This window comes from Zootoca vivipara, chromosome 1, assembly GCF_965207765.1.
Source record: "Zootoca vivipara chromosome 1, rZooViv2.hap1.1, whole genome shotgun sequence".
NCBI lineage: Eukaryota > Metazoa > Chordata > Lepidosauria > Squamata > Lacertidae > Zootoca > Zootoca vivipara.
In genome coordinates, this window is record NC_142582.1 from 123,981,811 (window position 1) to 124,006,301 (window position 24,491).

Consider the following 24,491-nt stretch of genomic DNA (forward strand, 5'->3'; position numbering starts at 1 on the left):
GTACTGTATTTTAAAACCAGGGACCTAATTCTGTCCGCAAAGCAGCTCTTCCGGATTGTTGCAATGAGCAGACTGGGTCTCTTTTCCATCACACCCAACAAAATATGATTTATGATGTATTTGTGATGTTCTGCTATGTTCTAACCACCAGTGTGGTGTAGTGGTTAAGAGCGGTAGACCCGTAATCTGGGGAACCGGGTTCGCGTCTCCGCTCCTCCTCCACATGCAGCTGCTGGGTGACCTTGGGCTAGTCACACTTCTCTGAAGTCTCTCAGCCTCACTCACCTCACAGAGTGTTTGTTGTGGGGGAGGAAGGGAAAGGAGAATGTTAGCACCTTTGAGACTCCGTCGGGTAGGGATAAAGCGGGATATCAAATTCAAACTCCTCGTCTTCCTCTTCCTCCTCCTCCTCCTCCTCCTCCTCCTCCTTCTCCTCCTCCTCCTTCTCCTCCACCTCCTCCTCCTCCTCCTCCTCCTCCTCCTCCTCCTCCTCCTCCTCCTCCTCCTTCTTCTTCTGTATTGTTTGCAAACTACAGCACTCCAGGACTTATTTACTTATTTGCATGAAAAGCGGCACAGAAATAAAATAAATAGTAATCCCCCCCTTTCCCTTCCTACTTTCTTCTTCTTGGCCTTAGCATGCCTGCTTTGTGACAGTTTCAGCTGGGCCTCATAGTATATATCTATTGCTATTCTTTTTAGATTCCCCACTCCCGCCAGACACTTGTTGGAACCTGCCATTTTTGCCTGCATCTGTGGTGCAGCACTTAGCGTGTTGCTAACAAAAAAACGGGGGTTTGGCTCCCCACGGAATTGTGAGGCTTACTGGCTGAACCTAGGCCTCTCTCAGCCTACCTTGCACAGTTGTTCTTGGGATAAAAACCTAAGACGGGGAAGATTATGAACATCACTCTTGAGAACTTGGAAGGGCTGGACAAAAAGGATATATTTAAAAACAAGTTATGAATGGCTCCACTGCTACACTGAGAACAACGGGAGAAGTATTAGTACTGCTGGGCCGACCCTACCATTAGACAAGAGTGAGGCAGCCATCTCGGGGCGGGGGCGGCAGAAGCTTGGGAGTGGGCATAGAGTAGACCCAAGGCCTTCAGCATGGTGGCATCTCCCCTTTGGAAATCCTTTTCATTCATTCATCGTAATCCCAGTCTGCCTCTGTACTGGATTTGAAATGGTTTTTGATTGCTTTTTTATCTGTGCAACTCTTTTAATTGCTTGTTGTTTTGACTATAAGATCACTTTGAGATATTTTGTGGGAAGTCGTTTAAGTAAGCAAGCAAAAAAACAAACAAACAAAAAAAAACACTGTCCCCATGCCCAGAACTCAAGCCAATGGCTTCAAGTTAAAAGAACGGAGATTCTGACTAAACATCAGGAAAAACTTTCTGACGGTAGGAGTTGTTTGACAGTGGAACGGGCTCCCATGAAAGGTGGCAGACCCTCTTTCCTTGGAGGTTGGGTGGCCACCTGTGATGGGTGCTTTAGCTGAGATGCCTGCATTGCAGGGGGCTGGACTAGATGACCCCTGGGTCTCTTCCAACTTTGCAATTCTATGTTGATGACTATACTAAGGATTGTGGTTAAACTGCTGTTTTTTTCTTCTTCCTCCATATATATATAGCTGCTGAAATAGCCTAGCCTTTTCTGCCCTCTAGTGACCATAACCACACACTGCATCTCAGACAAGTAAACGGATTGTTCTTTCCCAAATACAAACTTTGTTCTTTCCCAAATACAAACTTGAGTCCAGAACTAGCATCCAGGCAACTGGAATTGTCACTTGACGGCTGCCCGTCTCAGGGGCCACGTGAAGGCTGCCAACAATGCCATTGCCTACACTGGGAAACTTTGCACAGATAATGCCTGCTCTGTCTATGGTCAGTGGTTTTTTTGGGGGGGGGGTGTTATTGGGTTGCTTTTGTTTTTATTATGTATTTTGTGTCTTTATATTGTGTTGTAACCGTCCTGAAACCTGTGGGTATAGGACGGTATAGGTAAAGGGACCCCTGACCGTTAGGTCTAGTCGCGGACGACTCTGGCGTTGCAGCGCTCATCTCACTTTACTGGCCGAGGGAGCCGGCGTACAGCTTCCGGGTCATGTGTCCAGCATGACTAAGCCACTTTTGGCGAACCAGAGCAGTGCACGGAGATGCCGTTTATGTTCCCGCCAGAGCGTTACCTATTTATCTACTTGCACTCTGACGTGCTTTTGAATTGCCAGGTGGGCAGGAGCTGGGACCGAACAACAGGAGCTCACCCCATCGCGGGGATTCGAACTGCCGACCTTCCGATCGGCAAATCCTGGGCTCAGTGGTTTAGACCACAGCGCCACCCGTGTCCCATGTAGGACGGTATGCAAATGTAATTAATCATCACCACCACCAAGATTATCATTGTGGGCTGGCCGAGTCGGGAGAATTCAGATGGTGGGTTTGCCAAGGACCCAGGCGAAGGGCTCCAGTGGAATGTGAGCCTCTACCAGGATTGGGGCAGCCTGATAGCGAGGATCCCTCAACCTGCTCTCTAGTCCCATCTGTCTGTGCAATGAGAGTTGTGACCCCTGCTTCCCTCTCCAGCCCCCCATCTCCCTCTCAACAGCTGTCGGGGTCTCCCTCTGACACTTCCATGGTACCTGCCTATGGCACCCACCCCGGCACCGTAAGATACTGGGAATCACTCTGCCTTTCCACAGGGGAATGTTCTGCTGGTCCTGGCGGCCTCTGGGGAGGCAGAGAGACTTTCCCTTTCACCTAGGTAGAGGAGGAGCCTGTGAGAAATTGCAGGAATGCTCACTGCACTAAGTTTGCCTGCCCTAAATGTTATGAAAATGATGTACAGATGGCATTTAACACCAGCTAAACTGGCTAAAAGGGACCCAGGTGGCGCTGTGGTTAAACCACTGAGCCTAGGGCTTGCCGATCAGAAGGTCGGCGGTTCGAATCCCTGTGACGGGGTGAGCTCCCATTGCTTGGTCCCAGCTCCTGCCAACCTAGCAGTTCGAAAGCACGTCAAAATGCAAGTAGATAAATAGGAACCGCTACAGCGGGAAGGTAAACGGCGTTTCCATGTGCTGCTCTGGTTTGCCAGAAGCGGCTTTGTCATGCTGGCCACATGACCTGGAAGCTATACGCCGGCTCCCTCGGCCAATAATGCGAGATGAGCGCGCAACCCCAGAGTCGGTCACGACTGGACCTAATGGTCAGGGGTCCCTTTACCTTTACCTTTTTAAACTGGCTAAAATGTACAAGACAAGAACTAATGAATGCTGGAAATGTAAAGAAAGGGAAGGTATCTTCTACCACATGTGGTGGACTTGTAAAGAGGTAAAGGCTTTCTGGGAAATGGTATATAATGAATTAAAAGAAAATGTTTAAAAATACTTTTGTTAAAAAACCAGAAGCCTTTTTACTGGGTGAAGAGATACCAAGGGAAGATAAAAGATTGTTTATGTACGCAACAACTGCAACAAGAATTCTTTTAGCCCCCAAAATGGAAATAACAAGAAGTACCAACGAAAGAAGAGTGGCAGATGAAGATGATGGACTTTGCAGAACTGGCGAAGCTGACAGGAAAAATCCGAAACCAGCACCATCAAGTATTCCAAAAGGACTGGAGTAAATCTTTTTGATATCTGAAAGATTATTGTAAACAATTAACATCACTAGCAGGGTTGTCTGAAGACCTGTAATGAGAAATTTTCTGTCTTTCTATATTTATTTAAAGTTTGAGCCATTTTATAATGAGTGTAATTAGAATTGGAAAATGTACAAAATGCAATGATATAAAGGTTAATTTTGAAAGCCATGGGGCGGGCGGGCGGGAAGTCGATAGGCTCTACAGAGCCTGTCTCTACAAACTTTTATATATATATATATATATATATATATATATATATATATATATATATATATATATATATAAGTTTGCCTGCCCTATTCCTGTATATAGGATAGCAAAGATCAACACTTTGGCAGGTAGAGCCCCTGCCTTTGATGCAGCTGTGTTTAGGATTGATTATATGTATTGCCTGATGCCTGCGATCTGCATATGTACCGCAGCAATCTCAACATTAAAGTCTTTGGAAAGAATCCTCCTTGCTCTTCAGCATCTGGGAGCCAGAACCAGGATCTTGCCATGCAGACACAGACATCTTAAATGACGACACCATCAACAACTGTGTGAAACAGTTGCTCTAGTGCAGTGGTGGCCAAACTTGGCCCTCTGGCTGTTTTGGGACTACAACTCCCACCCATCATCCCTAGCTAACAGGACCAGTGGTCAGGGATGATGGGAATTGTAGCCCTAAAACAGCTGGAGGGCCAAGTTTGGCCATGCCTGCCCTAGTGCGACTGGCCCCCCCGATTAACCCCCCACACAGAGAGATCCTCACGCTTTCCGTGCAGCGTTTGTTGTGAACATTAGACGTCATGCATGCAGTGAAAAAGTGGGTCGTTTATTCAAGATACAAACTTGTGAGTTTTTGTACAAGGTCCAATATCGCACACACACAAAAAAAAGGATACCCCAAAGAGGTAAAGCAATAGTTTCCTCTTTGCATTTAGCATTCTCTTGAACTGCTATATTCCAACCCTTCCCTCTTAGCACAGAGGACAATAAATAATAAACCATGCACAAGCGACGCCGGCTTCCTCACCAGCAGGGTCTCCCGGTGCTGTGGGGTCTTTCGTTGGTGCATCAACAAGCATCCCCCAGATTCAGCTGCAAGTCACGACATCATGACATCATCCTGATATGTATAACAGCCAGGATTTGCAGAAAGGGCTATTCACTGGACACAATGCAAACGAGACCACACCATACACTGGCCAGTGCTTATCCTCCAAAGTGGGCAAGTTGTTACTCAGCCCGAGTGACATAAGGGGGAGATGAAGGCGTTCCCTCCCTTCTGAAGAAAACGGCCACCACCCACTTGCTTTTTAACACAGAAGTCCTACGGAGGAGTTGGCGCTACCTGTCCTCTTTATTTCCTAACGTGCCTATCTCCTTCGGTGGCCTCTGGGAATCGTCGGCCTTGCTGCTGTCCGTCCTGGAGCTGATGGACAGTGAAATCCCACACGCCGCGAAAGCCCGGCAAATTTCACGCCTGGCGTTCTCGCTAGCCAGCACGTAGATGAAGGGGTCTGCCACACTGTTGGCGGTAGAGAAGCAGAGGAACACCACAGATATAGTGTAGACGCCTCTCTCGAAACTGCAGCTCTCCGCTGGGTAGAGGAAGTAGACCCCGGACCTTATGAGCAGCACAACATGGTAAGGGGCGAAGCAGACCAGGAATATGGCGATGATGGCAATCGCCAGGTACTTCACTTTAGTTTTCTGGGGTGGGCTGAGGCCGCAGCTGCTCTTGATACTTTGGAAGATCCGGTAGTTCATGAAAAGGAGCAGGGTGAACGGAACGAGGAAGCCCACAAAGAACCGTGCCACGTTGTAAAAGGCCAAACGGCGGTTGAGAGGCGTTTCAAAGCAAATCGTGCTGTTCTTGTCCTGTATTTCTTCCTGGAAAAAAACGGGGCAGTAGATCACGGCGACCGTGACAAAGAGGGAGGTGGTGACTATCGCAGCCACCTTCTGGGACCGTATCCCTCTACTTTCCAGCGCGTACACGACCGCCACATAGCGGTCGATAGAGACACAACACAGGAGGAGAATGCTAATGTAGATGTTGCAGAAAAAGATGTATCCGGTCACCTGGCAGGATAGGTCCCCCATCTTCCACTCGCGGCCGTTTTGCAAGTAGACGATCCAAAGAGGGAGGGTGCACAGGTACATCAGTTCGCAGAGGGAGAGGGCGCAGAGGTAGATGGCAGTGATGGTTCCCCTGCGAATCTGAACGAGCGTCAAGAAGGCAGTTAAGCAGTTGGTTGGGATGCCTATGATGAAGACGATGCTGTATACCGCAACCAGAAGATTCTGGCTGTCTCTGTACGGCATGGCCGTGGAATTGCATGTGGGGTTACTCATCTGGGCTTCTTCATCTGGGCCTTTGGAAGGTCTGGAAGCAAAACGGAGAAAGTTAAGATGCGCTAAGGAATTTGCAAACCCTCCCTGGCCAGCCCGTCTGCATTTGCTTGTATATATGGTTTTTTCAGATTAAAATTTTGCAGTCACCTATCCAACATAGAAACAAGGTTCCAAAGAATCTCCTGGACTTCCCTCCTCCCCTTTATGGGTCTTATTGTTAATCATTTTCTCCTGAACCTTTTATAATAATCAAAACCTTTTACCCCCTCTCCATTGTGTCGAAAATTCACCATTCAACTACAAGGGTTATTCCAATCTCACTATCAATTTTAACTGTCTACAATGGTTTTTAAGATAAATTACAAATTTCCCCCCATTCCTTATTACAATTTTGTTCTTCCTGATTTCTGATTCTTCCGGTCATTTTAGCCATTTCGGTGCAATCCAGCAACTTGATCTGCCATTCTTCTCCGGTAGGGACTTTTATCTTCTTCCTTGGCGAGCTTCACGATCTGCTTCAAAGCCATGACTTCCCTCCTCTCTGGACTTTTTGCCTGGGTCTTGCCCCACTTCTGGAAGCCCACTGGAGCTCAATAGCAAGAGCGCCTGCATGGCGCAACAGTCCTTGCACCATCGCCTCTCGCAAAGCTCGCACAGAATCCAACTGCAAGCCTTGCCTTCGAGAGAAAGTTGTAAATGGCTGGGGCCCCAGTTAACGTAAACAGCCCTCCCCCTCCCAGGGAGGCCCCCACCTTTTCTCAGTTCCTTCTGCCTTTTATATTTCCTGCGCCACTATGTGTAAGAAATTATGCAAGTGGCACCAGCTAGGAAGAAAGACAGAGAGAGAGAGAGAAGAGAGAGAGAGAGAGAGAGAGAGAGAGAGAGAGAGAGAGAGAGAGAGAGAGAGAGAGAAAGAAAGAAAGAAAGAAAGAAAGAAAGAAAGAAAGAAAGAAAGAAAGAAAGAGAACACCCCCTTTGGCACCTTAAAACCCAACACGTTTCGATAGATTAAGGATGGACAGATTTGCCAGTTTTGGTTCCCTGCTTTTCACCCCCCCCCTTCCGGGCTTAAATTCTAGTTCTTCACCTTTCTGCAGAAATTTGAATTTTTTAAAAAAATCCTAGAATAGAATCATAGAATCGTAGAGTTGGAAGAGACCACAAGGGCCAAGCAGGAAACACCATCAAAGCATTCTTGACATATGGCTGTCAAGCCTCCGCTTAAAGACCTCCAAAGAAGGAGACTCCACCACACTCCTTGGTAGCAAATTCCACTGCCGAACAGCTCTTACTGTCAGGAAGTTCTTCCTAATGTTTAGGTGGAATCTTCTTTCTTGAAGTTTGAATCCATTGCTCCGTGTCCGCTTCTCTGGAGCAGCAGAAAACAACCTTTCTCCCTCCTCTATATGACATCCTTTTATATATTTGAACATGGCTATCATATCACCCCTTAACCTTCTCTTCTCCAGCATTTGGTTTGAATTTATTCTAATATTCAGATTTTAGCATGCAGTTTTGACTAATATACTTTTGTGTGTGCAAGAAATCCTTATTCCTATTCTTATTTAAATTTGTATGCTGCCCTAGACCCACAGGTCTCAGGGCGGTTACAACACAAAATCGCAATATAAAAATATGAAATACATAACAGAAATAATTAACAAAAACAAACCAATAAACCTTCCCCCTTTCCCAACACATTTTAAAAGGGCATTGGATGTCAGTCAGCCAAAGTGGAATGTTTTTGTATGTTATTTTCACTTATGCACGACTTACTCTGCAGGAGAACGGCATCACAACGTTTGGAGAAGTTCACATTTCACGGCGAACCTACCTGGTTCACGCTCCCCAAAATGATGCAAAAAACCCAAAATGATGCCTACCGTCAAAATGTGTGGATCTCTGAATTTTGCAATGCACTTCTCCAGAAATGCACATGCTGGCGAAAATAACATACAAAATTGCACTATCTTAGGGGAAACTGTTTTGCAAAACGTGTGTATTAGGCAAGATTGTGTAAAAATAAAATTAAAAATGAGGATATTAGGAGGAATTTGCACTAAAATGAAGGGGGAATTTTCATAAGGACTGATGTGGAAATGTGGATAACTACAGAACTCGCTCCGTAACAGCCACCAATTTAGTTGGTTTTAAAAGAGGATTGGACAAATTAGAATTTGCTTTGGGCTTGTGGTTTTGATACTTTCCAGCTTCAGGGAAAGTTTTTGCAGGCTGTTTCATTTCTGCACCAACTTGTATAACAAGGAGCACTTCTGCTTGGCACACCTTCCACTTGCATGAGGCAAAGGATCATGGGGAATGTTGTAGCGGGCTTATTCACTGGCCAGACTTAACTGTCGCCCTACAGTAGGGCTGCTGGGGATTATCTGCCAGGGGAGGTGCTCACCTCCTTCTCTTTCTCTCTCTGCTATCCCCCTAGACCAAGGGCCATGTGAGGGCTGAAATTTGCCTACTCCCTGCCCTCCATGTTAATATAATTGTTTAATTGACACCAAAATGGAGAATGCTTGAATGTGTATTGCTGACTTTGGAGATTTTCCATAGCAGCATACTAAGAGCTTTCTGATTAAGTTAACGATTAACTGAGAATGTTCTCTGCTCTATCACATGAGTGTTTAACCTTAGATCACATAATCAAGGTATTCAATTGCAAATCGCCATCTTGGAAGGCTGGTGGCTGTTTTCTTTGTTCCCAGGCTCCATGAGTGAAGGATGTGCAAATTACTCACTCCAAGGAGCTTACAGCCTTGAACTGAAATGCAGGCTAATGGAGCTCATTTCAAAGAAGATGAACCTATGCCCTGGACAGGCGTGTGCCTTATGGAACTATCTGGATGTATCTTTGATTGTTTTGTACCTGTTTTGGAAGAAAGTTCTGCAAGTAAATTTTTGAACAATACTTAACACATCAATACATTACTTAATACATTGTCTGGACAATGTTTTATTCCAATAAGAGGTGTCAGTTTTTATGCATCCATTTGCTTCAAGTTGAACGATATTAATATCTGCAATACTCCAGGAATGTACTGCCTTTCAGTTAAGCCACCCTGGGCAATTTGATGATATAAATTTTGAAACTATGTTCAAGGAGTTTCTTCTGAAGGAAGGGCCACGAGTCAGTGCTAGAGCATTTCCCTTGTGCGCAGAAGGTCCCATGTTCTTCTCTCTGGCATCTCCAGGTATGGCTGGGAATGTCTCCTGCCTGAAACCCCAGAGAGCTGCTGCCAGCCAGTGTAGACAACACTGGGTTTGATGGACAAATAGTCTGACTGAGGGCAGGGCAGCTTCCTATGTTCCTAAGGTTTTGAAACATCCCTCAATGAAAAACTTTAGAGGTATCCCAGGGATCTCTTTATCATCAAGTTGTCCTGAGCAGCCTGGCTGAAAGGCAGTCCATTCCTGGAGGACAAGGTGTGAGCAAACACCAGCCCTTGGTGTGCTTTCATGTGGCCCTTGACAAAAAAAAAAAGCGGGTGGCAGAGAAAGAGTTAATCATTAATTCTGCAAGTTGCTCAGAGTCCTTTAGAAAAACTTGTGGAAAACCCCCAAAGAAACCCAACCCTGGTTATGTGCTGGCACGCCTGGAATCTCCTGCCACTCAGAGGGTGTTCGCAACAGCATCCATTGTGCCCTTACGATATTGTGGGCTGCTTTGGCTGGTCTAGAATCTTAAAGGTGGCATATAAATAACGTTATCAGTAAATAAAAGTGAGATCAATGCGCCTGGACACAAAACACTGTACGCACATCTACTGCTCTTCCCAGCCCCGGCGGGAACTGGTACTTCAGAAAGCAACGGTTGCTGTGTGTCTTTAAGTTGTGGTTATTCTATACTAAGAATAGCCAGATCCTTTGTGAGATAAAACATCTGCTTTTCAGGCTGCGGTCAGGTTGCTAACACACCTTGCTTCAGAAGCCAGTGCAGGACAGGATATTGACAGGGTGGGGCAGGCTTTTAGGGAGCGGGTAGGATAGTCAAGCAGCAAAGCCTGCTGAAACAACAGGGGTATTAAAATGGGGGGGGCACTTGTGTTCTCATATCTATGGGTCCTCTTTGTGATGCTTTTGTTGTTTATGTATTTAGTTTTGGCTGGGTTTTGTAACTATGGGTTCCTCCAGCTGCCCTATTTATTGGGTGCTCATCCTGATTTGCTTGAACAAAGCCTACGGGGAGGATAGATTATGGTCAGTCTTTATCATATATTTCATAAAATAATAGACTCATAGAGTTGGACTTTGTCAGAAGCCTTAATGAAATTAAGATACACTATGTCCACAGCATTCCCCTGATCTACCAAGCTTGTAACTCCATCAAAAAAAAAAAGAGATTCGCCTGGCATTGAGAAACCCATGCTGGGTCTTGGCAATCACAGCATCCCTTTCTAAGCGCTCACAGACCGACTGTTGAATTATCTGTTCTAGGACCTTTCCTGATATTGATGTCAAGCTCACCAGTTGGTATTTACCTAGGTCTTCTTTTTTTCCCTTTTTTGAAGATGGGGACAACATTTGCCTGCCTCCTGTCTGGAGGGACCTCACTTGTTCTCCAAGAATTCTCAAAGAACATAGACAAAGGCTCTGAGATTACACCTGCAAAGTCCTTTAGTTCCCTTGGGTGCTGCTCATCAAGTCCTGAAGATTTGAATTCATTTAAAGTAGATGGATGTTCCCTTACCACCTCTTTTCCCATCTTGGGTTGCAACTCCCTCCCTCCTTACATCATTTATTCTGTTATCACCAGATTGGGCACTGCTTTCCTTTTGGGTGAAGACAGAGGCAAAATAGGCGTTGAGTAGTTCTGCTTTCTCACTGTCTCCCAACAACCTTTCTCCATCATCTCCATGCAGAGGACTTAGAATCATAGAATCCTAGAATCATAGAGTTGGAAGAGACCACAAGGGCCATCCAGTTCAACCCCCTGCCAAGCAGGAAACACCATCAAAGCATTCTTGACATATGCCTGTCAAGCCTCTGCTTAAAGACCTCCAAAGAAGGAGACTCCACCACACTCCTTGGCAGCAAATTCCACTGCCGAACAGCTCTTACTGTCAGGAAGTTCTTCCTAATGTTTAGGTGGAATCTTCTTTCTTGAAGTTTGAATCCATTGCTCCGTGTCCGCTTCTCTGGAGCAGCAGAAAACAATCTTTCTCCCTCCTCCATATGACATCCTTTCATATATTTGAACATGGCTATCATATCACCCCTTAACCTTCCCTTCTCCAGGCTAAACATACCCAGCTCCCTAAGCCGTTCCTCATAAGGCATCGTTTCCAGGCCTTTGACCATTTTGGTTGCCCTCTTCTGGACACGTTCCAGCTTGTCAGTATCCTTCCTGAACTGTGGTGCCCAGAACTGGACACAGTACTCCAGGTGAGGTCTGACCAGAGCAGAATACAGTGGTACTATTACTTCCCTAGATCTAAACCTCCCTAAACCTCTTTTGCCTCTTCCTCCTCTTGTTTCGGACACATCCTATGAAACCTTAAAAAATAATAATATTGCTAGCCTCTCTTGCAAGCCTGAGCTCATTCTGAGCTTTAGCCAGCCCGACCTTCACCCTGCAACCACTGGCTATTCGTCTATACTCCTCCTTTGGGATTTTCCCTTTCTTCCATTTCTTGTATTTGTTTGATTTGCTTGCAGGGAGGTTATACATCAATTAGCACTTGTCCGGATTTGCTTATGTGAGGCTGTTTATGAGCATTTCTCCTGATCCCTCTGCAGATTATACAACGTTGCCTATTTGATGAGCATTTATCTTGATTTGTTTACAAAGTGGTTAAATGGAGCTGTGTCAAAGCATGGTGTATTCCACACTTCCGTGTGGGTTTTGCCACCACTTTCCTTTTCACAAGACTTTTATAGACTTCTGTCATGCCTTTTCTCTGGACTAAAAAGTCCCATGGCCCCAACAGCTCCACCCACGGTTCCACTGAAGAACTCAATGGCAGTGGGTTGATTTTGTGGAGACGTCTGCAAGATGGCTGGGTTCCTCTCCCCAGTGTTAAGGAAGCCGCTCTTACGTTTAGTTTTCAAAAGAGGATCTGAGAACAGAGATCTCATTCTATGAAAGAGGATGTGGAAATCGTAGAGAAATCGGTTTGGCGCCCACTCAAAAATGCCCCAAAGCTCCCCTTTGGGAGAGTTCTTAACTGCATAATATTGCTATAGATGGGGCGGCAGCACTAAACCCTAGAAATTAATAAATGGGATGTGAAGGGAGAAATACAAGCTGCAGAGGAATTCCTGAGCTAGCCTATGCAAAACGACCTGGCCAAGTCGGGGACATTAAGAAACAATACAGGGCCATTGCAGGGCATTGGCAATGCAAGGAAACTGTCCTCCCCCTTGCCCTGAGGTGTGAACAGAGACTGGGGCTTTGGAAGGTTGGCAGGGTTAACTGGGTGTGAGGTGAAAAGAGAGTTTTTAGCAGGGTGTTCTGGGAAGAAGAAGGGAGAATAAAGACTGGGATTCATCTTGGGCAGGCTGGCTGAAGGCTGGCTGAGGCAGATGCCTTGGACTCCAGGGCTGTTTTGCTGTGAGGGACAAGCCCCTCTTGAAATGACCATGCTGTAAGATGTGGACTGCAGACTGCAGTGTAAATAGGTGAATAAGCCATATGTAAATAGGTGAATAAGCCATATGTCGTAAAACTACGACAGTTTCCTGCCATGTCTCATTTCTCCAAAGGAACACAGACCCTGAGTGAATGCCTGGCACCCCATGGGCTCTTGCTGCAGCTTGGCAGAGGGTGTGAGTGGCACACAACTTTTGTAACAATATCACCGTATTTTTCGCTCCATAGGGCGCAGCTGACCATAGGGCACACCTAGTTTTTAGAGGAGGAAAACAAGAAAAACTTTTTTTGCTTTCTTGAATTGTCCTAGGCATAGCAACCAACTCCAGAGGCATAGATGCTTTTGCCCCCCCCAATTAAATATTTGAGGAAGCAGCTTTTTTTGCAAATGGGAAAAGCCCCATTTTTGGGTGTGTGTGTCAGCTTAGAGTTGTGCATCTTTTTTTTTGCAAAGGGGGAAAGCTCCATTTTTAAGGATCAGCTCAAAGTTGCTGAGTTTCCTTGCAAAGGGAAAAAATCCTGTTTGTATGGGGTTCAACTCACAGTTCTGCAGCTTTGTCTATAAGAAAGGAAAGGGGCCCATTTCTACAGTTTCCAGAAAGATAATCTAATCAGCCAGTTACATGTCTCCCTCTGCAGACATCAATTGAGGCCTAGGCAAGGGGCTGGGAGGGGCCGGGAAGGGAGCTAGCTCTCTTATCTCCCTCCCGATCTCTTGCAATCAGCTGTTGAGCCAGTTCCTTTCAGTTCATTCCCTCTTGTTAGCCTTTAGCTCTTTCTTTTTTTAAAAAGCACAATCTGCCTTTAGCCCCTGGGCAATTTGGCTCCAGGCGACCACGCATTCGCTCCATAAGAAGCACAGACATTTCCTCTTACTTTTTAGGAGGAAAAAAAGTGCGTCTTATGGAACGAAAAATACGGGATCTCCTCACACCTTAAAAGCATTGATTCCCAAATCACTGGGAAGGACCATAGCACAGTGATGAGGCATCCCCTTTGCATGCGGAAAAATTCCAGGAATCTCCCACAATTCCAGGAATCTCCCACAATGCCCTTAATGTAACGTTTCCCCGGGGCATTGTGGGAAACAAATATGGGGGCCTCTCGATTGGGGTTTGGAACCTGCCGTTTTAATTTCCCACAATATTCTGGAGCAATGTAGGCACTGTGGGAAATTTAAACGGTGGCTGGCACAGACTAGGGTGCTGCTGCCTGTTGCCTCTCTGGGTAAGGGTGCCAGCTTGGCTCAAACCTAGAGTCGGTCCTGTTGTTGTAGGGGAAAGTGAAAAGAACGGAGGTGTTTAGATACTGAACCAAGCAGGAAATCACACCAGGCCAGGCATGTCCGCGTGGCAACATGGGTTGCCAGTGTGTGAGAAGCGGGGTGGAAGAGCAGACAAAAACAGACAGAGAGTGTGAAGAAATAACGACGACAACCAAATTTCCTGTTGACTTTACTGCTAGGTTACTGGGTTATGAACTGATCCAGTTTTTAGTTGTTTGCTGTCTCATCTTCCAACCTTTGTCAACCTGGTGCCCTCCAGATGCAAACTCCCATCATCGCTGCCTGGGGCTGATGGGAACTGCGGTCCAGAACACCTGGAAAGTGCCAGGCTGGCAAAAGCTATAATAATAGTATATTTTGTGAGCTGCTCTGTGATCAGGGTGGTGTGGTGTTTAAGGCTTCTGTTGACACCAAGATTTAATTTTTTGGTGATGCATTATTTTTAATTTTTGCATTTTGTTGTTAGACCTTATTAAGGGTATAGATTAATTTTGTGGAATATTTTTTGGATGAGAGGCTTTCACTAACATACCGATTATTTCATAGAATAATTTAATCATAGATTTGTAGAAGGGACCCTGAGGATTTAAAGTTTGGTTTCTTATTTTTTAAAAATAAAAATAAACATGAAGCAAACAGAAAGCAGCTCGTTGTATTCTGTAATTTATGAATTGCGGGGCGGGAGGAGGGGGGGCGGGGGAATTATTTGGGATTGTGATCTGCCTTGAGTGTAGTTTACTATGGAATGGTATAGATACAGGATGACGACAATGGGGAGTTAATTTGATCTTTGTTGCCTATGAGAATTACAGGGGAAAGTAACATGAAAAAAGAACCTTCGTAGCACACATTCCAGGGTTATTAGACAACAACTTGCTCTCATTTGCTTGCTACCATCTCTGCCCAGTTCCCTTTTTAAAAAATGAGGTTTTACAATAAAAAACAAACTAATCTAAAGAAAGAAGGAAAGAAGAAGAGAGAGAGAAAGAAAAAGAGATAGAAAAATGTGAAGCCCTCTCTCACAGACATACAGTCATGCCTTGGTACTCGCATGTAAGTGTTCCGGTTTTTGAACGTTCTTTCAAAGCTGAATGTCTGACACGGCTTCCGACTGAGTGCAGGAAGCTCCTGCAGCCAATCGGAATCCGCGCCTTGGTTTTCGAACGGTTCCGTGAGTCGAACGGACTCCCGGAACGGATTAAGTTCGACAACCAATGTACCACTGTATCTTAACTTTTGTCCCATGCAGAAAAAGGTGTGTCCTCCCAGCTCTCACGTGGAAGCATCCCTTTCTTTCCCCAGCCTCTCACCCTGGGAGATCTCTCCCTTCCCTGCCTCCCACACAGGGAGAAAAAAGGATCAGAGAGGAATAAAGAATTTTAAAAGGACCAGAGCGTGCCTGGGGGGGGGGGGAGGACCAGAGAGGAATACAGAATAAAACTATCCAAACTGTCAGCTGTATATACAAGGTTTCTTGAAAATATTTGAAACGATCACTCCAAGATAATACTCAGTTATTCTTCCTAAAACTAAGATCATGGCCACTGGCCCATCACCTCCTGGCAAATAGAAGGAGAAGAAATGGAGGCAGTGAGAGATTTTACTTTCTTGGGTTCCATGATCACTGCAGATGGTGACAGTAGTCACGAAATTAAAAGACGCTGGAGGAGACTCTTGAGAGTCCCATGGACTGCAAGAAGATCAAACCTATCCATTCTGAAGAAAATCAGCCCTGAGTGCTCACTGGAAGGACAAATCGTGAAGCTGAGGCTCCAATACTTTGGCCACCTCATGAGAAGAGAAGACTCCCTGGAAAAGAACCTGATGTTGGGAAAGGTGGAGGGCACAAGGAGAAGGGGACGACAGAGGACGAGATGGTTGGACAGTGTTCTCGAAGCTACGAAGATGAGTCTGACCAAATTGCGGGAGGCAGTGGAAGACAGGAGTGCCTGGCGTGCTCTGGTCCATGAGGTCACGAAGAGTCGGACACGACTAAACGACTAAACAACAATGATTCTTCCTTCTGCTGTCTCTGCCCAGATCCTGAGCAAAACAGATAGATGCCTGAATGTCTTCTAGACCTCTACAAGGGCCTGTGGCACTCTGCACTCTGTTGGGCATGGGTAGCCCTGGAGACACCAAACCACAAGGCAGCTAGCAAAACTCTTTCCTCTTCACAAAGCTCAGCAACCACTAATTGGTTGCAAAGAAATGGTGTTTCCAGCTTGGTTAACCCACTGCCCACAGGCTAGCGAGGCGAAAGAACCTTGATGCATAGGAGAGTCTTTCTCATGAATTCCATCCCACGTCAAACCTCTGTCATGTCTGGTTTCTGTAACATTTAAAGGGCACCTGAGAATGCGAGTTGCTAGAGGACTCATTTGCCTACCATCTCGAGGGGAAAGTAATACTTGGCAACAGGATGTAATATAACAGGATATGGGGGTTGATGCCAATGCTAATCCTCTGCAGGTTACACCCATAGGTTAATGAATATGGCTAAGATAACCTTTTGTTCCAGTGGGTCTACTCTGAGTAGGACTCGACTGCTGTGATCTATGGAACTGGCACTTTTGCAAACACCATATAGATAGAATCATAGAATCGTAGAGTTGGAAGAGACCACAAGGGCCATCTAGTCCAACCCCCTGCCAAGCAGGAAACACCTTCAAAGCATTCCTGACAGATGGCTGTCAAGCCTCCGCTTAAAGACCTCCAAAGAAGGAGACTCTACCACACTCCTTGGCAGCAAATTCCACTGTCGAACAGCTCTTACTGTCAGGAAGTTCTTCCTAATGTTTAGGTGGAATCTTCTTTCTTGTAGTTTGAATCCATTTCTCCGTGTCTGCTTCTCTGGAGCAGCAGAAAAAAACATTTCACCCTCTTCTATATGAGGGTGAAATATAATTTCTATAACATAACATACATAACATAACATAACATAACATAACATAACATAACATAACAACAACAACATAAATCTCTGTCCTGCACTTGCAAGAGACCACCAATGCTTTAGTATGGCAAAACTTCTCTGAAACTCCCTGCCTATTGATATTAGGCTGGTGCCTTTGCTGTACTTTTCTTGACAACCGTTAAAAAGTTTGTGATCCTACCCAGAAATGTAATGTTATTAGGTGTTTTTTTTTTAAAAAAAACTGCTGGTTATTATTTGTCTATACCCTGATGCATTTTATTATGTCTATCTGTTTCCAAGTTTAATTTTACTGGTGGTGTCTATTGAATATTTGATACTGTTCTACAAGGGCTAACTCAGTTGTTAGAGAAGCCCATTCTCACCCTCATCACACCTGACACAATGCAATTTTCAAAGTACTTTAAAAAAAATTCCTTGTGAAAATCCATCAACATTATAGGCTGATTTTTTCCTTATTTTTCTAGGCAGTTTTGCCAAATATACACATTTTTATAAGCCGTTTCTCACAATATAATTCATGTTTTATATGTCATTTTTACTAATATGCACACATTTATGTGTACACTTTACTGTAGCAGGTGCGTTTTTGTTACACAGTTCTTGGCTGGAGAACTGTATTGCAAAATTTGGGGAAATGGGAATTTAGAAAAAAGCCTGTGTTTCAGTTCATTGCAACTGAAAACCATTAAAAAAACTAAAAACCATAAATACAAGCACAAAGTTGAAACATCCAGAAAAGCATATTACATCAAAACACTAACCAAAAACAAGTTATGCAACCATTACCATTCAAAACACAAATGAAATCAATAATCCCCCCCCATGCTCAGAACCGACTTTTGATGCTGCTTTGCCCAGTTCCAAAATGGCTGCAGCGCGACTTCTGGTGTGGCGGCCATTTTGGAACTGGGCAGAGCAGCATCAAAAGTCGGTTCTGAGCATGCTCCGCCCAGTTCCAAAATGGTGGCAGCGCTACTTCCGATCTGCTACTTTCGGTCCGATCCCTTATTTTTCCGGCAGGAACTTGGCAGGTATGCTGTACTGGAAATGTTAATTTTTTTCATCTAAAATACTGTCTTATTTATTTTATAGTACAGTACATTGATTATTGCCTTCATTTTATGGATCAATGGTCTCGTTAGACAGTAAAATTCGTGTTCAATTGCTGTTTTAGGGGGTGTTTTTCATTGGCTGGAATGGATTAATCCACTTTCCATTACTTTCAACAGGAAAGTTTGCTTCAGGTTAAGTATGCTTCAGGTTAAGTACTGACTTCCAGAACCAATTAAGTACTTAAACCGAGGTACCACTGTACTGTAGAAGGAAGTGAGAGGCAGATGGGGCTCATCCACCTGGGAAGGTGACCTATCAGGAGAAGGAAAACTCTGATCCTAAACCTCTGCTACTTTGCAGGATATCTTCAGGAGAAGGATAGGCTCTGGAGTAAACCCTACACAAATCCAAAAGGGAGTCCCTAAGAGGGGTGTCTTCTAGCAACTTCTGCAGCCAAGCTAAGGCCAGATGTATTGCTTTGCTTTCCCTTGAAGCGCATCAGCAAGGCCATGGGGGGGGGGTCATTGTCTGGGCAGCCCAGGACCTCCAGACACACTGCCCAGACTTGCGCCCTAGAGAGGTCACTGACCCTTGAGACAAATGGATACCAACAAGGGATAAACTGGATATTTCCCCCCAGTGCCCCTCCTTGAACTTTTATGCTGGCTAAAGGCCTGGTCCAGCCCTGACACCAGATCCTGTGATGCCAGGCTTATCCGTTGCCCTCCGGATGTTGCTGGACTACAACTCTCATCATCCTTGACCATTGGCCACACCAACTGGGGTTGATGGGAGTTGGAGTCTAACAATGACTGGAGGGCCATGGGTTCCTCATCTCTTCTTTAGGCCCCTGGCTCTACAATCTAAACTACACTGACCAATGTCTATGGAGAATTGCCTCACCCCTGCAACAAAATTATATGCCGAAATCCAGCACTGCCTGAGCTCTGCGAATGTGGCTTTCTCCCGATTGAAGTGCAGAGTGTTTGAGGACCGGGACATCCGCAGGGAAAACATAATGCTTGTTTACAAAGCTATTGTACTACTAACCTTACTGTATGGTTGTGAAACATGGAGCACTTATAAACGCCATCTCTAACTCCTCGAAAGATTCCATCAACGGTGTCTCCGAAAAGTTTTACACATCACTTGGGAAGACAGGCAGACTAATACCAGTGTACTGGAAGGAGCAAAGATCACCAGTGTTGAGGCAATGATTCTTCAACATCAAGTTTGTTGGACTGGTCATGTTGTGCGGATGCCTGATGATCGTCTTCCAAAGCAACTACTCTATTCCGAACTTAAAAATGGAAAGCGCAATGCTGGTGGTCAACAAAAGAGGTCTCAAGGCAAATCTTTAAAAATGTAGTATAAACACCAACAATTGGGAAACACTTATCTGTGAGCGCTCCAATTGGAGAACAGCCTTTACCAAAGGTGTCATGGGCTTTGAAGACGCTCAAACTCAGGACACAAGGGAGAAACGTGCTAAGAGGAAGGCACGCTTGGCAAATCCACACCGTGATCAACTCCCGCCCGGGAACCAATGTCCCCACTGTGGAAGAACCTGTGGGTCCAGAATTGGCCTCCACAATCGCTTACAGACTCATTGTTAAAACTGTGTTCATGGAAGACAATCTTACTTGACTACGAGTGATAGAAGAAGAAGAAGAAGAAGAAGAAGAAGAAGAAGAAGAAGAAGAAGAAGAAGAAGAAGAAGAAGAAGAAGAAGAGTAAACTACATTTTCTAGGATTCTTTGGATGATTCTGTGGCATTGCTTGTAAATATGTGTATTTTTCATATATAAAGGCAATTCTTTCTCTGTTTGTGTGTATATTGTGGATGTCCCTAGATCTAAATCATCCAAAGGAAGTGCAAATTAGCTCACGCCCAAATTAAAACGAAAACACAATGCTTATGGCAACCATGGACTGGGAAAGGAAGCAGCAGCGAGTCAACTTACAGAGCAGATAAACAGGCAACCGTCCAACAAGGAAGGGATGTGCAAAGTTTGTCCCTGACCTCTAGGGTAAGGCCCCTGCACCAATGAGAAGTGGGACGCAGAAGCAATAATCATGGTGCCGGGCTTTTAGCACCCAGAGCCCTTAGCAAAGTCACAGGGAAGAAAGGCAAGGCAAATGGTGCATCTGGGAGGAGGATGGAAGAATGAAAAAGCCTTCTGCCAACTCTCAATTTCATAATTTCTTAAAGAGCTAATGGAATGGGTGGAATGTACAAAATAACCCCGGTTGTGAAATAAAGGTGAGGCAATGAGAGAGGATCCCTGGGTTGCTGTGCTCCGGAGAAGACACAGCCATCAACTCTTAATTCAGAGCTGGGCCAGCCCACCACTAAGCTCACATCCACAAGATATACTCTTATACCGCTTTAAACAGTCATCACCATCATTTTATTTGTACGCAGCCTTTCCATAGTTAAAACCACACTCCAGGCGGCTTACCACATTAAAAGATTCACATAATGCTTTGATGGTGTTTCCTGCTTGGCAGGGGGTTGGACTGGATGGCCCTTGTGGTCTCTTCCAACTCTATGATTCTATGAATTGCAAATGCAAGGAAAGTGGTGAAGAATGATAAATAAAATGCACTGATAGCACACAGCCAAACCGAACAGTTTCCATCATAGTAAGATCTCAAAACAAAGGTCCAAAGAAATAACATCATGAACAGCAACAACCCCCTCCCCAAACCCCTCAACAACCCTCCCAGCCCAAGACTTGTGGCTTCCCCCAAAGAATACTGGGAACTGTCGTTTGTTAAGTGTGCTTTGAGTTGCTAAGGGACCCCTCACAGAGCTACAACTCCCAGCACCCTTAACATACTATAGTTCACAGGATTCTTCTGGGGGTGGGGAAAAACATGACTCCTAAAGTGATGTAAGTGTGCTTTAAATGTATGCTGTGGATGTGGCCGTAGACCAAGCACCCCCAAACTTCGGCCCTCCAGATGTTTTGGACTACAATCCCCATCTTCCCCGACCACTTGTCCTGTTAGCTAGGGATCATGGGAGTTGTAGGCCAAAACATCTGGAGGGCTGCAGTTTGGGGGTGCCTGCCGTAGACTCTTACCTCCCTGCACCCTCAGAAAAAAAAGGGGGTGGGTGGGAAACCCGTTGTCCAGTTAGCAGATAGACCTGACTGTCTGATGTCACAGGTCAAAAGGAGAGCAATTTACATACAAAAATTACATTAAAAAAAACAAACAACCCAAAAAGCAGATATCCAAAGATCTCGTGCCTTAAAAAATGCGAGCATACAGATTTAGTTATTTGCTACAGGAATTTCCTGCCTGTCATCCAAGCAGCTAGTGCAGGCAGCACACATATATTTGTCTCTTATATTTTATCCTCTTCTACAACAACCCTGTCAGGTAGGGCAGGCTGAGAGATAATGACTTAGACTCAGCTGACCTAGTAAGTTTCGTAGCTGAGTGGGAATTTGAATCACTGGGCACCTTTTGAATAAATCTGAATACTGGGAATCTGAAGCTAGGCTTTCCTGGTCTGACATGCAAACCAATGTACTCACACTGGGTTTCTGAAGCTGCTGAGTCTAGCCCAACACAGTCTTTGCTGACTGGCAAGCAGATCTTTAAAATCCTGGCGGAGACAGACACCTAAGATGCTTAAACGGGGATCAAACTTGGGATTTTGTGCATGTAAAGAAATAGACATCAATGTCACAAATTAAGGTTAAACAAGTCTAAATTGATTGGGAAGTCTTGCAGAAGAAACCTGCTCCCCCAAAGTATCGAACTTTTTGCAATAAAGAAAGTGACGTGAAAATGCGCTTGAAAGTGTGGGGTCTCACTTTCTTCCACACAGCTTCATCTAACCTTCCTCAAAACAAAATCAGGACAAAACGATCAACAAACACATTGTCTGGAAGTTCCCGCTGAGGTGCAGCTCCTCAGCCAAATGCACAAATCCAGCCATCACAGTCTCACTCTCCCAGTCCGGATTTTGCAGCCACTACAATTCATACTGTTCTAACCACACACCTATTTTATCATCACAAACAACCCTGAGAGGTAGGCTAGGCAGAGGGATAGCAATCGGCCCAAGGTCACCCAGAAAGCTTTGGGACAGAGTGAGGATTTGAACCTGGGTCTCACAGATCTTTTCCCTGGTATTCCAACCGCTACATTACACCAGCTCTCCAATCTTGGCTCCAGACAGGAAGTGGCTTTCTATGAGAGCTGATAGTAAGTGACAGACACATTATTTCCTGTGATAAACACCCTGACTGTGGGGTCCTACTCTTGCATCCCACCCATGAGGTTTCGGGGTGATTATATATTTGTATTCAAAAAAGTATACCCAGGGATTTTTTTTTCAGGTGGAACTCACCGGGACCCAATTCTGGCACTTCTCAGGTGGGCGCCATTGCCATGATAAGAGAACAAGAGAGGTGTTTGTGGTGAGTTCACCTCTTTCCCTAGAAAAATAGGACTGTATATACTACCTCGTCTCCTCCTCTCACCCCCGAAAAAAGCCGGCATGCAAAACCAAATTTGAAATGGAAAGAATTACAAAGAAAACATTCCCAAACGAAACATGTGCTCTGCCATGAAGGCATTTGAACTATCACAAAAACCTCTCCGCCAGCATGAGCATGAGGATGTTATGTGGAAATGTTGAGAAACGATGCTTCTCTATTACCTATGCATTATCTATATGTGTGCATATAATTTGCCTGTCATCAACCTACAGCTGCTTTCTCTACGAGGGAATAAGTCTCACTGAACTCAGTAAGGCACACTTCTGAGTATGGCTGAAAAGGGTGGTGCTCCGTTTCGCCCCATGGGCAACCCCAGTCGAACACCGAATGGGGCACCTGTGTCAAAAAAAAGTCAGTGTCAGAAAACACTAGCGATGGCTTACCTTTGCGATAAGCAACTCCCGGTTCTTCTCGAGTGCCTTGGAGCTCTCTCTTCGCGAAGGAGTATAAGAAGAAGCTGAGATCCCCCAGCTACTGCTGGCATCGACTTGTCTCTCCCCCTACATGCATGAAACCGGGGCCAGGAAGTAACAGTCAGTTGTGGTGTTAGCTCATGCTTCAGACAAAGGGAAGGGGGGGGGGGAACAGAAGAAGAAGAAGAAAAGAACCCTACACAACTAACTCAATTGTTTCAACACTGCCCACTTAATAGGAGTGAGAAATAAATTAAAAAACAGTGGCATTTCCGAGGATCTAACCACATGCTGCAATTTTTAGTATAATCGCTAGCAGAGAGTACTGTGCTTTTTTTTAGAGAAAAGGCGAGTTTGAGGCGACGTAATAAAATGATGCATTGAGAAAGGGGATGGTGAAAAGTACCGCCCCCTCTCTCCTAAAACAAGGCTTTGTGGACATCCGATCAGTGCGATCTTTCTAGAAAAAGAGGTGCTGGAACTCGCCACGAAGGCCTCCCTTGTTCTCTTAGAATGCCAATGGCACCCAACCTGAGAGTTGCCGGGACTGGGCCGTTTAGGGCAGGCATTCCCAAACTTCGACCCTCCAGATGTTTGGGACTACAATTCCCATCTTCCCCAACCACTGGTCCTGTTAGCTAGGGATCATGGGAGTTGTAGGCCAAAACATCTGGAGGGCCGCAGTTTGGGGATGCCTGGTTTAGGGCTTTAAAGGTCAGCACCAACACTTTGAATTGTGCTCAGAAATGTACTGGGAGCCAATGTAGATCTTTCAGGACCAGTGTTATATGGTCTTGGCAGCCACTCCTAGTCACCAGTCTAGCTGCCACATGACCCTGAGATTAAGATTCTCATACTCTGCCGATTGGCAGGATGCGGGTGGCGCTGTGGGTTAAACCACGGAACCTACGGCTTGCCGATCGGAAGGTTGGCGGTTCGAATCCCTGTGACGGGGTGAGCTCCCGTTGCTTGGTCCCAGCTCCTGCCAACCTAGCAGTTCGAAAGCACGCCAAAGTGCAAATAGATAAATAGGTACCGCTACAACGGGAAGGTAAACGGCGTTTCCCTGTGCTGCTCTGGTTCGCCAGAAGCGGCTTTATCATGCTGGCCACATGACCTGGACGCTATACGCCGGCTCCCTCGGCCAATAATGCGAGATGAGCACCGCAACCCCAGAGTCGGTCACGACTGGACCTAATGGTCAGGGGTCCCTTTACCTTTACACTGCCGATTGAGCTACCCCACAGGGATAGGTTTGGACCTATGTAATATTGCAGGAAAATTTCCCTCGTGGCACCATATAAAATGTCACAGGATCATAGAATCATAGAATCATAGAGTTGGAAGAGACCACAAGGGCCATCCAGTCCAACCCCCTGCCAAGCAGGAAACACCATCAAAGCATTCCTGACAGATGGCTGTCAAGCCTCTGCTTAAAGACCTCCAAAGAAGGAGACTCCACCACACTCCTTGGCAGCAAATTCCACTGCCGAACAGCTCTTACTGTCAGGAAGTTCTTCCTAATGTTTAGGTGGAATTTTCTTTCTTGTAGTTTGAATCCGTTGCTCCGTGTCCGCTTCTCTGGAGCAGCAGAAAACAACCTTTCTCCCTCCTCTATATGACATCCTTTTATATATTTGAACATGGCTATCATATCACCCCTTAACCTTCTCTTCTCCAGGCT

The 24,491-nt window shown here is 45.4% G+C and overlaps 1 protein-coding gene across 2 annotated transcripts; it reads right to left on the reverse strand.

The window, feature by feature from the left end:
• Window positions 1-4,450: 4,450 nt before the first annotated feature.
• Window positions 4,451-23,114, reverse strand: GPR132 (G protein-coupled receptor 132). 2 transcript variants are annotated; one of them, XM_035104748.3, is made up of 2 exons: window positions 22,778-23,114; window positions 4,451-6,028 (listed from the first exon to the last, which is right to left on the reverse strand). In XM_035104748.3, the coding sequence occupies exons 1-2, from the start codon at window positions 22,876-22,878 to the stop codon at window positions 4,987-4,989; spliced, it is 1,143 nt and encodes a 380-aa protein (XP_034960639.3). In that variant the 5' UTR covers window positions 22,879-23,114; the 3' UTR covers window positions 4,451-4,986. The 2 variants fall into 2 exon arrangements, with proteins under 2 accessions (XP_034960639.3, XP_060127497.2); XM_060271514.2 differs by lacking the exon at window positions 22,778-23,114 and adding an exon at window positions 6,385-6,524.
• Between the last annotated feature and the right edge of the window lie 1,377 nt (window positions 23,115-24,491).

What these genes read in the sequence shown, in the direction of transcription:
- GPR132 (XM_035104748.3), bottom strand. Translation starts at nt 22,878, where the DNA reads ATGCCAGCAGTAGCTGGGGGATCTCAGCTTCTTCTTATACTCCTTCGC. An exon ending in GGGAGTTGCTTATCGCAAAG is followed by an intron (nt 6,029 to 22,777) that starts GTAAGCCATCGC and finishes TTTTGCTTCCAG; the next exon opens with ACCTTCCAAAGGCCCAGATG.